The 14,149-nt window shown below is 39.3% G+C and overlaps 2 protein-coding genes across 8 annotated transcripts in view; one reads left to right on the plus strand and one right to left on the minus strand.

The window, feature by feature from the left end:
- Positions 1-11,103, minus strand: part of CEP290 (centrosomal protein 290) — a 64,741-nt gene extending 53,638 nt beyond the window's left edge. For 4 of the 7 annotated variants that reach the window (XM_060777353.2, XM_060777352.2, XM_060777351.2 and 1 more), the window contains exons 1-7: positions 10,799-11,100; positions 8,296-8,416; positions 6,809-6,886; positions 5,480-5,549; positions 3,706-3,752; positions 3,197-3,340; positions 1,674-1,727 (exon numbers count right to left, since the gene is read on the minus strand). In XM_060777353.2, coding sequence (XP_060633336.2) covers positions 1,674-1,727; positions 3,197-3,340; positions 3,706-3,752; positions 5,480-5,549; positions 6,809-6,886; positions 8,296-8,397 — 495 coding nt within the window. In that variant the 5' untranslated portion in view covers positions 8,398-8,416; positions 10,799-11,100. Of the gene's footprint in view, positions 1-1,673; positions 1,728-3,196; positions 3,341-3,705; positions 3,753-5,479; positions 5,550-6,808; positions 6,887-8,295; positions 8,417-10,798 lie in introns of all 7 variants that reach the window. The other 3 variants (XM_060777356.2, XM_060777354.2, XM_060777355.2) reach the window with 2 other exon arrangements.
- Positions 11,104-11,274: 171 nt separating this feature from the next.
- TMTC3 (transmembrane O-mannosyltransferase targeting cadherins 3) overlaps positions 11,275-14,149 on the plus strand; it is a 45,583-nt gene continuing 42,708 nt past the window's right edge. Inside the window, exon 1 of the mRNA XM_060777349.2 lies at positions 11,275-11,444. The gene's annotated coding sequence lies outside the window, so the exon portion shown is untranslated. The remainder of the gene's footprint in view (positions 11,445-14,149) is intronic.

Here is a 14,149-nt window from a genome sequence, read left to right on the forward strand (position 1 = left end):
ATAAGAAAATAGAGCAAAATAGGGAGAAAATCAGGCATTTTTTAAAAGTAACTTATTGGACAAAAGATAAAGGAAAACTAGAAGCATTTTATGTATGGGGAAAAGTAATAAAATCATGGTACTGAACAAAGCATGTGAATGCCTCAATAAGAAAAGGTATTAATACTTATAGCCATTCAGAAACTAGAGTGAATTATGATTCAGTAATAACAACACCCCTTTGTATCATTCTTTATCATCAGTCAGGCAAATAAATGACAGCAAATTAATGAGACATGAAAGACAAAGGCTAATATTGTATTAAGTATTTGTATGAGATAAATGGGCAACTGATTCCAATCGGTGGGATAATGTAAAAAGTGGGAAATAAAAATTGGATAAAAGTATTATGTCTATATACTAAAACTTAAACAGGGGAAATATGGGGAATGTCTAGACAAAGAAAGCAAGTTGGAAAGTATATTTACAAAAGGATAGAAAATAGAGAAAGGAATAGTAGAGAATTATATAAAATGATGATAAAAGATGAATATATAGTAAGAACACTAGAAAAAAATGGAAGAAGGAACGGCCACTCACAAAACAAACTATAGAGGAAATAAAGAAGGGGTTAAGAAAATAAAATTGGAAAGTACAAAGAATTAGAAAGAAAATTTATCTGGAAATGGTATAGGACACGAGCCCAACTAGCAAATATGGTAATAGGAATAAGTCCAATGTGTTGGCATTGCAAAGTAGAGAAAGGCTGGTATGCACATATGTGGTGGGATTGTTTAAATGCAACATTTTTGGGGGTAAGATAATTTTAAAAAATGGAAACTATTTCAAATAATAATTCAGGTTAATGTGAAACTTATGTTAATGATAATTATAAGGAACAAAAAGATTGCTGTAAAGAACCAAGATCAATGTAAAGCAATGATTCTAGCAGGAAAGGTGGTAATACCTAAGGATAGAGAGATGGAAAATGGAATTTGGAAAATTGGAATAAGTATTTATTTGAGCAAGTCCAATTGGACATTATTACATGTATAACCCGAGAAGATTCACAGAAGGACAAAAGAGAGGTAATTAAAGATAAATGGGTAATTTATATAAAATGGGTAGAAGGAGAAGCCAGCATAGATACTGCACAAAGATTAAAAAGATAGTGTTAATGGTTAAACAAAAAGATATAGAGGAAAATGTGGTGGGTGGGGTGGGGAAGGGAGGTGGGAGGAGGTGGGAGAAAAAATAAAAAAGGTAATGAGAATGAACTTGTAAAGAAGGTGAATAGATAATATAGAAATACTTTACCACAATGTAAGCTCACAATAGACATTTATTACCTGTTCAAATATTATGTTATCTTGTATTCAATAAAAATATTTATTTAAAAAATGAAGGCAAATTAACGGAATGTTTCAAAAATGTTTCTCAAGGTAAAAAGTATGCAAAGTTGGAAACACAGCACTTATAAAAACAGTAATACATGCAAAAGACAAACAGATCAAGTATGCTATGAATACATAAAAGAGTTCAAACTTGTAGCAACACTGAAAGAGAAGCAATTAACAGCAGTTTTCTAGGAATATAAATAAGAAGCCTGAACTATTTAATGCTAAGGTTTTTCCCAGTCCACAAAGGACTCAACAGCACTAAATTGGTACTGACACCCAAATTCTTTTACTAACCTCTCTTCTCAATCTGCTGTTCTCATTTTCTGCATCCTCATTTCGAAGAGCAAGCTGAAATGACAGGTTTTGTTATAAAGGAAAATGATGCAGGTTGACATTTTTCCTTTCTTTTCAAAAGGAATTAGAAAACACTGTGCAGTTATTCCATCTATTTTTCATTAATAGATTTTTTACAGCAAACAAGTGGTGGAAGAAGTAAAAGAACAAGAGGAAGGGGAGGTTATGACTTGTGGAGGAAGCACAGTAAATAAGAAGGGAGATGGTTTGTCAAATGCTTAATTGTAAACAATTTGTTCTGCCATATAAAAAAACATACCATAAAACATTTATACATTTAGATATTTTCCTAGTGAGAGCAGAGGAGAGATGCAACCAAACAACTTAGTGTTGTCATCTACAGTGAATTAGGGACAAGAGTAACAAGTGCCAAATAATTCAGCAACAGCAAAACACACTTGAGAACTAAGGCTGCAATTCTGTACAAACTTAGCTTGGAAACAAATTAAATTAGGCTTATTATTGAATTGATACACATAGGATTATATGGTAAATGTACTATATAATGAAATCAACACATTGCTATAGAAAGTTGAAAAAATAAAGAATATTAAGTTTATTACATTCAGAGCACATACACACCAAATCGTAGTTTTAATTTGCTTTTCATATAACTTTAAAATATTTGACAAAACCTCATTTTCATGGGACCTTATAAACACTAGTGTAATTGTCTAACAGAGACAGAATTCCTCTGTAGCTTGTCAACAAATGAACAAAAAGCTATGGTAATTTCAATGTCACTTTTAAGAAAACATATTTTTGAAAACAGTATGGTCAATTTATATTGATACATATGCCTAGTCCATGTTCATATCCAATGTACTCCCTCTCTTCCATTTCTATCCCCCCCCCCCCCCACACCCACACACATATTTTAAAATCATATTTGGTAAAAAAAAGAATTTTAAAAAAGTAAGCTATTATCATATTCAACCTGAAATTCCATAATCACTTATAGAATCATAGAATAATAGAGTTGGATGAGACCACATGGGCCATCTAGACCAATTCCCTGCCATGCAGGAAAAGCACAATCAAAGCAATCCAGCCTGTTGAAAAGCTTCCGAGGAAGCCTCCACCACACTCCAAGGCAGAGAGTTCTACTGTTAAACAGCTCTTACTGTCAGGAAGTTCTTCCAAATGTTCAGGTAGAACTGAAGCCTCCACCACACTCCAAGGCAGAGAGTTCCACTGTTGAACAGATCTTACAGTCAGGAAGTTCTTCCTAATGTTCAGGTAGAACCAAAGCTCCTTTCCTTTAATTTGAACCCACTGCTCCGAGCCCTTGTATGTTCTATGAAAAATATTTCTGAAAAGACGTATACAACATGGCTCTCTAGAAGAACCTTGGCTACCGTTGCATTTTATTATAAATTAGAATAAACTAGTTAATTAACTCTCTTTTTTAATCTTCATAATAATAATAATAATGAACAGATCTGTGTTAAAATAATACTTACCTGTTCATTGACCTTTTTCTCTTTCTCTAACTCCTTTTCCATATCTGTCAGTTCTCTGTCTTTTTGTTCCAGCTGTCTTTCCAATTGCCGGATCTCATCACGCAGAAAGCGAGTATCCCGGCCACCGGTAGAACGCTGTGCTGCCTTATTGAAACATAAAAAGTCATCAACAAGCAGGACACACAGTCAACTGCTCCAGTCAGAATAAACACAAAAGACAAGGACCCCCAGATGAGGAACAAACATGTCCCACTCTCTCTCCAACTATTAAATATTTTTAACTTTTGGAATATCAACTGCTGTTGAAAATTGTAGGGCTTAAAGGACCTAACCACTGTTGGCTACACAATAACCTGCTTTTACATTTAAGTAGTTTCCTTAAAGAGTCATAAAAAGTTTGACACCGCTGCCACAAATTAACTAACATCCAAAAAGTACTTTTAATCTAGGCATTTTTTATTTTTTTAAAAAAACAATAAATAATAGAGACAATTTGAACTTCAACATACCTCTAACTCTTTTTCCAGTTTCATCACCCTAGTTTTTAACTGATTTTCTGTTTGAAAAATACAAGATAATTAAAATATAAATAAAATCCTCAGCTAAAAGCTAGAATAAAAATAAACAATATTAGAAAATACGTTTGCTGATAGTTTCACAAAGACTGTCATGTTCAAACATAGCAGAAAACTATTACAGAAATAATGTACAGGCAATCCCCAAGTTATGAACAAGATAGGTTCTGTTGGTTTGTTATTAAGTTGTATTTGTAGGAAAGTCAGAATAGGAACATTTTAAGTGTAACTCCAGCCAAATACATATTAGCTTTGGATAGCATAGGGAAGGGTTAACACTTCTGTGGTGTTTGTTTAAGCTGTCTGTGCCCCTGTTCAGAAAATTTCAGTTCACTTTCTGTCCGCGTGCTAATTGGTTTATTAAGATTTTGGCTTGTTGTGGAAACAAAGATTGGTCAAAACGTTCCAGTGGAGATAACTTTTCCCAATGATAATAACTTTTCTAGGAGTAGATTTCTCTTCTGAGGGACACATTTCCTCTCACTTCCAGTTGTTTCACCTTAGGATAATCCATGGTAATGCACTTGTGAGTTCTAATTATTTTAATGGAAAAGTCCAGGATTTGATTAAGTTCATACTATTATGATTATGATTATTATACAATAGTAACTGAAATTTAAAAATTGCTGAATTTTAACCGACAGCTAATGCCAGATATCCTCTACACCAGTGTGGGTCCCCAGGTGTTTGTCTACAACTCCCAGAAATCCCACTCAGTTCACCAGCTATTAGGGTTTCTGGTAGGCCAAACCTTCTGGAGACCCACAGGTTAAGAACCACTGCTCAACGCCAAGGTTTGGAAAGGCTAGTGGGCTGCATGAGCACCGTATGGAATCATTTCTACAAACAAAAACAATATATATATAAAGCATTATTTTGCCCCCAATTGTCTCAACGGGATATGGAGGCATTTTCACTATGTTAGGGGTTTCAAAAAAGCCCTCTTCCAGCCTTAAACTGGTTCAGATGGCCTGCAAAACATGGTAGAAAAGCTTTATAACAACTGTGACAACCACCTCCCCTTTTTTCTTTTAAATTTCACATACAAAAACATAACTTGAGGGGCTTCAAAATGTTACGAAAATTGCTTTCACACCCCCTAGAGCAGTGGTTCTCAACCTGTGGGCCCCAGAACACTGGTGGGCTGTGAGACTTAAAATAAGGTCTGTGGCTCTGGATGATGAAATATGGTTTTCTGTGGGTGAGCAGATGGCAATTGTTCTGTATCAGAAACTAGAGCTGATGTGGTCTATCAAATGCAATTTTCTGAATCAGTACCCCAAATAACCAAACCAAATCTAAAGTTGGCCAATAACTGATTCGTAACCCTTTTGGTACTATTGTTGGAGAGTGGTCCCTGGTCAAAGTGGTCCCTGGGCAAAAAAAGGTTGGGAACCACTGCCCTTGAATGTATATGAACGCACTGTAGTGGGGTTAGGGAAATGTAAACAAGCACAACTTTTTTTCTGACCCTGGATGTCCCAAGAGGTACAAAAATGGCTCTACACAAATCTTTATTTTCATTTATTACTTTGAAACTGAGGTTTAGATATTTACTGAAAATATGAAGTCAGTAAATCTCAATTTCTCTATGGTACAAATGTTCTAATTTTCAAGGGAGCATGTCACAAAATATTATCTGGCAGGTAATATTTCCCTGAGTGTTTCCCACACAAGAGTGTGTGTTACTTATGAACAGAAATGATACCAAATTTGGCTTGCTCCTCCCCAGCTTTCTCAACTTCTTCCAATGCCAGCTCGACTTCTTGATTTTTCATCTAAAATACAATAAGATGAACTACTTTATGGACCAAAAACATTTTGCATTTACAAGATGATATATTCTGAAATAAGATGTTAAAAGTTATGTCCACATAAATTCCTAACATGTCATACAACTAAGAAGAGATTGGTAATGTGGGAATAAATGTTTCACAGGGCATTTATCCACAAATCATAATAAATATTAACAACCTATTGGGTTATTCAGAACACCACAAAGCAATATAAACAACATGAATTCTTGAATCTACAAGGCAAACTAATACTATGAAAGGCAAACTAAGACAAAGGAAGCTTATTTTTCTGGCACTAAATACAGAAAATCAGAAAATAATATTGAGAGATAAGTCTCTCAATGTTTACCCAGCTAAGTGAGCATAAGATTTCATTGTAAAGGGATTTCAAACCTCCTCAAAAAACAAAACAAAACAAAAACAGCCTTCAACACTGTTCCTATTCAATGTTTAGTCTCTTAGATTATTCAGGCTGAGAACCAGGAATAATCTTGGCTAAGCAGGGGGGGTTTTATGTGAAAGCGATTACATTACTCTGTGCCATTTTATTAATTCAAAAAGGCCAGACTACTGCATTTAATATAGGAAAATGCTACTGTCATATATTCAACACAATTGCGATTATCATACGAATCAGTTATGTTCAAGTAGATCAGGCAGATAAACATTGTTTCACCGTAAATCAGTCCTATGAGTTAAAGTGGAGTTGTTAAACTTCTCACAAGACAATTGGTTTCTGCTGGGCCCCTGAGAGTAGTTTTGATATTATGGTAGCCACTTGGCATTTTTGGTATGAGATACTACAGCTATGGGGTAGTGTGATAAATAGCAGGGGGGAAACGAAGTCAGAGAATCTTCCCTGAATAAGGGACAAATGCTCTGGATGGGAAGTTCACTGCCACACTTAGCTGGTTTGCCAGAATATATGTCTTTCATTGTCTGTGAACATGTATTTTCTTAGGACAGTGCCCACCTCTCCTCAAGTCATCCCAGAACTTGTGCCCTCTGCTGTGCAACAAAACTTTCAAATCATTTCAATATCTGCCTTTCAATTAACTGGTTCATTCTGACTTGATATTTTGTAAAGTGCTTTACTGATCTGTATTCAAGACAATCATCATGTTTCCAGTGCTCATGTGTGCTATTTCCATCAGAACTTCCATATGAAAACACACAGCTCCTCTTTTACAATAGTTGTAGACTAGCTTACAGAATAGTAATTCAAACATATCAACACAGACCTTCATTAGTGACTGAGAAATTTTAAAAAGCTGAATTAAACGTTCAGGTTTCTCATCCTTCAGGTCATTTCCATCAACCTAAACATACAGAAAAGATTATTTAACATTAAGTGAGCTGTACAATGTAGATATAATATTTCAGTTTAATACATTGGTCCTCAATATTCAGGGGTTTGGTATTTATGGATTCAACCAACGACACCATATATATATATATATATATATATATATATATATATATATATATATACACACACACACACACACACATATATATATATTCAAAAAAGCAAATCCTGATATTGCTGTGGGGTGAGTACTGTGCTGATGTGTAGACATAGCCTGCTTAACCCCCCACCTTTTTTTACAAATCCTCAGGCTCCCTTCAGCACTTATTTGAGTTGTTCACTTTTTTGTATAAGGGATGCCATTTCCTAGATCAGTGGTTCTCAACCTGTGAGTCCTCAGATGTTTTGGCCTTCAACTCCCAGAAATCCTAACAGCTGGTAAACTGGTTGGGATTTCTGGGAGTTGTAGGCCAAAACGCCTGGGGACCCACAGGTTGAGAACCATTGTCCTAGACCATTCTCTCTATATATATTTTAAAAATATTTTTTACATTTTATTAAAAAGGTTTATTCATTAATTTCAAAACATTTCACATAATACAGCTGCCTTGTTACATCATCTATTCCCAGATCTATACTCCCTCCCACTCCTAACCCATCATCCACATAGTGTGATATATAATCCAGCTCTGTCATACTGCTTGTTCACTAGTTTCATCTATTACATATAATTGTTGTAACATATTTTCTAATTGCTCATCCATGGTCTTTCTTGATCATTTGGTGATTTGAATTTACACATGAAGCTAATAAATAACTTCCATGTACTGGCAGTCCCCTAGTTATGAACAAGATAGGTTCTGTAGGTTTGTTCTTAAGTTGAATATGTATGCAAGTTGGAACAGGTACATTTTAAAGTGTAACACCAGCTATATATAAGCCTAGCATAGCATAGAGAAGGATTAACACCCCCGTGGTGTTTGTTTTGCAGTCTGTGTCCCGTTCAGAAGATTTCAGCTCACTTTTTTCCTGTGATAATTAGATTTTGAAAAATTTAGAAGCAAGGATTGGTGATAAAGCTTCAGTAGAGACACACTTCCCCATGATAAATCTTTAAGGATTCAATTCCCCTTCCGAGGGGCAGATTTCTCTCACTTCCTGTTGTCTCATCCCCATTCTTAACTTTGAGTCGTTTGTAAGTCAGATGTCTGTAACTCAAGGACAGCCTGGATTATCAAAAAGATCTTCTATTTCTCCTTTTGCTAATCTTTGCTTATACATTAGCTTTTCTGATAGCTAATGAGACTCAAGTATTCACAGATTTTGGTATCCACCTACAGAGTCCTGGAACCAAACCCTAGCATATACCAAAGATCCACTGCATATTTATACAACACATTGAATCCATTATGAGAATACCTTGGCTACTGCCTCCAGCAAATTATCTGCAAGTTCCTCTTGACGGGGCAAAGCATCAGGATCTACTCTCATAAGCTTTTTCCATTCTAAAATAGGTGCCATCTTGAGTGTTCATTTATCTCTGTAGATTAGAAGAAGAAAAGCTGTATGAACAGAAACATATGCACAGCTTATTGATCTACTTTTAAAGCGGAAATCTTCAAACAATGAGTCAGGGTGGGGGTGGGGGGTGTGAATGTTGCAACTGATCACCTTGATTAGCACTGAATAGCGTTGCAGCTTCAAAGCTTGCCTCCTTCCTACCTGGGGGAATTTTTTGTTGGGTAGTGATTAGCTAACCCTGACTGTTTCTTGTCTGGAATTCCCATTTTTGAGTGTTGTGTGGCCCAATCAACAATTGGGCCACAGAGTTTACAGAAAACCTACACACATGGATAGATACCTACATAAAAACTCCAAACATCACCCAAGTAAAAAAGAAGAAGAAGAAGAAGCACAATTAAAGCTCTGGCAGACCATGCAAAAAGAATCTGCGAACCCCACCTTCTCCAAGATGAACTGAACCACCTAAACCGGGCTCTACAGGCCAATGGATACTCCACCACAGACATCAGAAGAGCTGCAAGACCGAGAACAAGCCACGAGAGTAAAGACAAAGATCCACCCAGAGGAAAAGTGTTCTTGCCATACATCAAGGGAACCACTGACCACATAGGAAAGCTGATAAAGAAACACAACCTACAAACTATCTACAGGCCCATTCAGAAAATCAAATAAATGCTATTTCCAGCAAAGGACAAGAGGGATCCTCTCACTTCTGCAGGAGTCTACTGTATACCATGCAGCTGTGGATAAGTCTACATAGGGACCACCAAAAGCAGCGCCCAAACACGAATAAAGGAACATGAAAGGCACTGCAGACTGATTCAGCCACAGATGTCAGCCATAGCAGAGCACCTGATGAACCAACCTGGACACAGCATATTATTTGGGAATACAGAAATGCTGGGCCACTCTCACAACCACCATGTCAGGATACACAGAGAAGCCATTGAAATCCACAAGCATGTGGACAATTTCAACAGAAAGGAAGAAACCACAAAAATGAACAAAATCTGGCTACCAGTATTTAAAAACTCTATAATCAGGATGGTAAATAGAGAGCAACACTCAAAAAACAAAGGAATTCCAGAAAAGAAACAATCAGGGCCAGCTTTTCTTTTCTTTTTGGTTGTGTCAGGAGCAAGTCGCTTCTGGTGTGAGAGAATTGGCAGTCTGCAAGGACGTTGCCCAGGGGATGCCTGGATGATTTGATGTTTTTATCATCCTTGTGGGAGGCTTCTCTCATGTCCCCGCATGAAGAGCTGGAGCTGATAGAGGGAGCTCATCTGCCTCTCCCCAGTTTCGAACCTGCGACCTGTCGGTCTTCAGTCCTGCCGGCACAGGGGTTTAACCCACTGCACCACCGGGGGCTCCAGGGCCAGCTAACACCTCCCATCAAAGGAGCCCCCCAGGCAGGAAGCAGCCAGGCTTTGAAGCTGCAAGGCTACTCAATGCTAATCAAGGTGGCTAATTGTAACATTCACACCTGCCTCAAGCAGACAAAAAGTTCTTTCTCCCACCTTGGACATTCCACAGAAATATAAACTACACTTGCTTAGTTTCCAACAGATTTCACAACCTCTGAAGATGCCTGCCATGGATGTAGGCGAAACGTCAGAAGAGAATGCTTCTGGAACATGGCCATTGTTGTTGTTCATTCGTTCAGTCATCTCCGACTCTTCGTGACCTCATGGACCAGCCCACGCCAGAGCTCCCTGTCGGCCGTCACCACCCCCAGCTCCTTCAAGGTCAGTCCAGTCACTTGAAGGATGCCATCCATCCATCTTGCCCTTGGTCGGCCCCTCTTCCTTTTGCCTTCCACTTTCCCCAGCATAATTGTCTTCTCTAGGCTTTGCTGTCTCCTAATGATGTGGCCAAAGTACTTCAACTTTGTCTCTAGTATCCTTCCCTCCAGTGAGCAGTCAGGCTTTATTTCCTGGAGGATGGACTGGTTGGTTCTTCTCGCAGTCCAAGGCACTCTCAGAACTTTCCTCCAGCACCACAGTTCAAAAGCATCGATCTTCCTTCACTCAGCCTTCTCTAAGATCCAGCTCTCACATCCGTAGGTTACTACAGGGAATACCATGGCTTTGACTAGGCGGATCTTTGTTGCCAGTGTGATGTCTCTACTCTTTACTATTTTATCGAGATTGGACATTGCTCTCCTCCCAAGAAGGAAGCGTCTCCTGATTTCCTGGCCACAGTCTTCATCTGTAGTAATCTTTGCACCTAGAAATACAAAGTCTGTCACGGCCTCCACGATTTCTCCCTCTATCTTCCAGTTGTCAATCATTCTTGTTGCCATAATCTTGGTTTTTTTGATGTTTAGCTGCATCATACATACATGGCCATACAGCCCAGAAAACTCACAGCAACCCGATAATAATAATACGAATAGTACCTCGATAGTTTGCGCAGGGCCCGGTACTTTCTCTTAAACTGTCAGTAGGTTTACTTCACAGAGAATGGCTGAAGGGCGGCAGGGCCTTCACCCTAAGCCTTCCTTGGGCGACCACAAGGCCTCGCGGCTGTAAAACCGACACCTTCAAAGGCAGCGCTGATCCTGCTCAAGCGTCTCCCGCCCTTCCCGCTCACTCCCCTTTCCCCTGGCTTCCGTTGACAAAGAGGAGGAAGGAGGAGGAGAGATGGCCGTTGCTGGGCGACGCCATCAAACACTTCTCTTCCGGGCTCAAAAGAACCCGGATATTCTTTAACCTCCCACAAAATGTCCTGCCGAAGACTACGCTACCCACAGTGCTCTACGCACTACCGAGAGGCGGACTTTCACAACATCGGCCGCTTAGCATGCTGGGACGTGGAGTTTTTTCCCCCCAGAGCGGCTTCTCAGCATGCTCTGTCGTCACGCCGTAGGGGGAGACAGAGTCAGCGCCTGCGCAGTGCGAGAGGGGAGTCTCCAGTTGCTTTTTCATGTTCAGGGGCTGGAGAGAGACATGGTGGAAGAGATGCTCCAGCAGAGCCTCCGAGTTAATGTGGGAAGCAGGGCTGCTTGTGCCGGCTTCTTGCCAAGGGCGGTAATGTGCTAAAAGGTAAGGAGAGGGTTCCTGGCATCTTTAGAGGGAGGAAGAGGGTTTAGAAAGACTCAGGGCGGTGTAGTAGGGCTGCCCCTGTTTTCTGCATCTCACAAGGCTTACCTGTATGTTAAGTGAGAGGAATGCTTCCATCTATTGCTAGAGGTGGCCATCGCAGAAAAAAAGTGGGTGGTTTCCCATGAAAGTGTTCACACGTGACGCTGGTGAAGACCCGTGTTCAGACCCTACAGTTTGAGTATCCTTCATCTGAAATGCTTGGGACCAGATATTTTTGGATTTTGGAATATTTTCATATTCATAACTAGCTGTACCCGCCACGCGTTGCTGTGACCAACCTTCCCTCCCTCTTTCTCTCCTTCTTTCCTTTTCTTCTTTCCTTCTCCCCTTCCTTCCTTCTCTGCCTCTTTCCTTCCTCCCTTTTTCTTTTCCTTCCCTTTCTCACCTTCCTTCCTTCCTTCCTTCCTTCCTTCCTTCCTTCCTTTGCTTTTTGCTTCCATCCATCCTTCTCTCTTTCCTTCCCTCCCTCTTTCCTTCGCTCCCTCTTTCCTTCCTTTCCTTTTTTCTTTCCTTCTCTCCTTCCTTCTTTCTATCCCCCCTTTTCTTTTCCTCTTTCTTTCCTTTCTTCCTTCTCTACCTCTTTCCTTCCTTCGCTCTTTGCTTTCATTCTTCCTTCTCTCTTTCCTTCCCTCCCCTTTTCACTCTTTCTCTTCTTCCTTCGCTCCCTCTTCCCTTCCTTTTCTTTTTTTCTTTCCTTCTCTGCTTCCTTCATTCTCTACCCCTTTCTTTCTACACCCTTTTCTTTTCCTCTTTCTCTCCTTTCTTCTTTCTCTACCTCTTTCCTTCCTTCCTTCGCTCTTTTCTTCCATGCTTCCTTTGCTCTTTCCTTCCTTCCTTCTTTCTATCTTTCTTTCTTTCTTTTTCCCCTTCCTTCCTTTCCTCCCTCCTTCTCCTTTTTCTGTATGTCATTTAGCTTTTTGTCATTTTGCTTTGGGGGGGGGGTTTAAATCCTTTCCACTGGTTTTTTTTTGGGGGGGGGGGAGGGGGTATGAGTGATGGTCATTCATTGGTTTGTTAGGGGTTCATGTAACGGCATCGAATTGCTGCCTATGTAAGCCATCCTGAGTCCCCGTTTTGGGATAGAGAAGAGACAGGATATAAATACCAGAAATAAATAAATAGTGTCCAAATTTTGTGTCATTTCATCTAGTGGTTTTTGAGTTACGTTAATCCCACAAACGAGCATTACATTTTTGTTTATATAGACTAGCCATCCCATGCCACGCGTTGCTGTGGCCCACGTGGGGAGTCTGTGTGGGAGGTTTGGCCCAATTCTATTGTTGGTGGGGTTCAGAATGCTCTGTGATTGTAGGTGAACTATAAATCCCAGCAACTACAACTGCCAAATGTCAAGATTCTGTTTTCCCCAAGCTCCACCAGTGTTCACATTTGGGCATATTGAGTATTCACGTAGAGTTTGGTCCAGAACCATCATTGTTTGAGTCCACAGTGATCTCTGGATGTAGATGAACTAAGCTCCAAAACCAAAGGACAGTACCCACCAAACCCTTCTGTTGGTCATGGGAGAACTGTGTGCCAAGTTTGGTTCAATTCCATCATTGGTGGGGTTCAGAATGCTCTTTGATTGTAGGTGAACTATAAATTCCATCATTTTTTTTGAGTGAAGGACATACATTGGGTTGTTAGGTGTCTTGTGTCCCAATTTGGTGTCAATTCGTCCAGTGGTTTTTGAGTTCTGTTAATCCCACAAACGAACATTACATTTTTATTTATATATATGAGAGATCTTGGAGGTGAGGCTTAAGTCTACACCAGGCATGGGCAAACTTGGGCCCTCCATGTGTTTTGGACTTCAACTTCCACAATTCCGGCTGTTAGGAATTGTGGGAGTTGAAGTCCAAAATGCCTGGAGGGCTGAAGTGTGCCCATAGAATCATTGAGTTGAAAGAGACCTTGTGGGCCATCCAGTCCAACCCTGATGCCCATGCCTGATCTAGACACAAAAACCATATATATTTCATATACCTCTTTGACACATAGCTTTAAAGTATATGATGTGATATATTTTTAAATAATTTTGTTCATGAAAGAAAGTTTGTGCACATTGATCCAATAGAAAGCAAAGGTTTCACCCAAGTGGGCAGTTTCAGATTGTGGAGCATTCAGGACAAGGATCCTCAACCCGTATCACTAATTATCCAGTTATCGATTGCTTTGAGAGCTCACATCCAAAGGGATATAATCTGATGGATGCTCTCTTGGAAATGAGCACCAGTGTGCACAGTTGGGATTCCTTGTAAATTAGTGGAAGTCTCCACTGCTGCCTACCGTTCATCTGAGGCTAAAGGGGTCTGAATTAATTGTTTGTACCTGAAGTAGCCTTCAGAAGAAAAGTAAAAATTTGGCTGTGGGATCAGGCTAACCGAGAATAGTGCAGTGCAATATTAGCAATGGCCATGGAACGGCTTTGGACTATGATTTCTGGATGGTGTGATTTTAATATTGAATGTAATGCTTTTAAATGCTTAATATATATATTAATTTTAATTTAATTTATTTTAGGCTTAATGTTTGTATGAATAAGTGCCCTTGAGTCCCCTTCGGGATAGAGAAACGCGAGGTATAAATAGAACATAGACATAAGATTAAAAGGTATTAAAATCATTCATAAATGTCACTTTAAA

The sequence above is a fragment of the Anolis sagrei genome, chromosome 5 (genome assembly GCF_037176765.1).
Source record: "Anolis sagrei isolate rAnoSag1 chromosome 5, rAnoSag1.mat, whole genome shotgun sequence".
Taxonomy (NCBI): Eukaryota; Metazoa; Chordata; class Lepidosauria; order Squamata; family Dactyloidae; genus Anolis; species Anolis sagrei.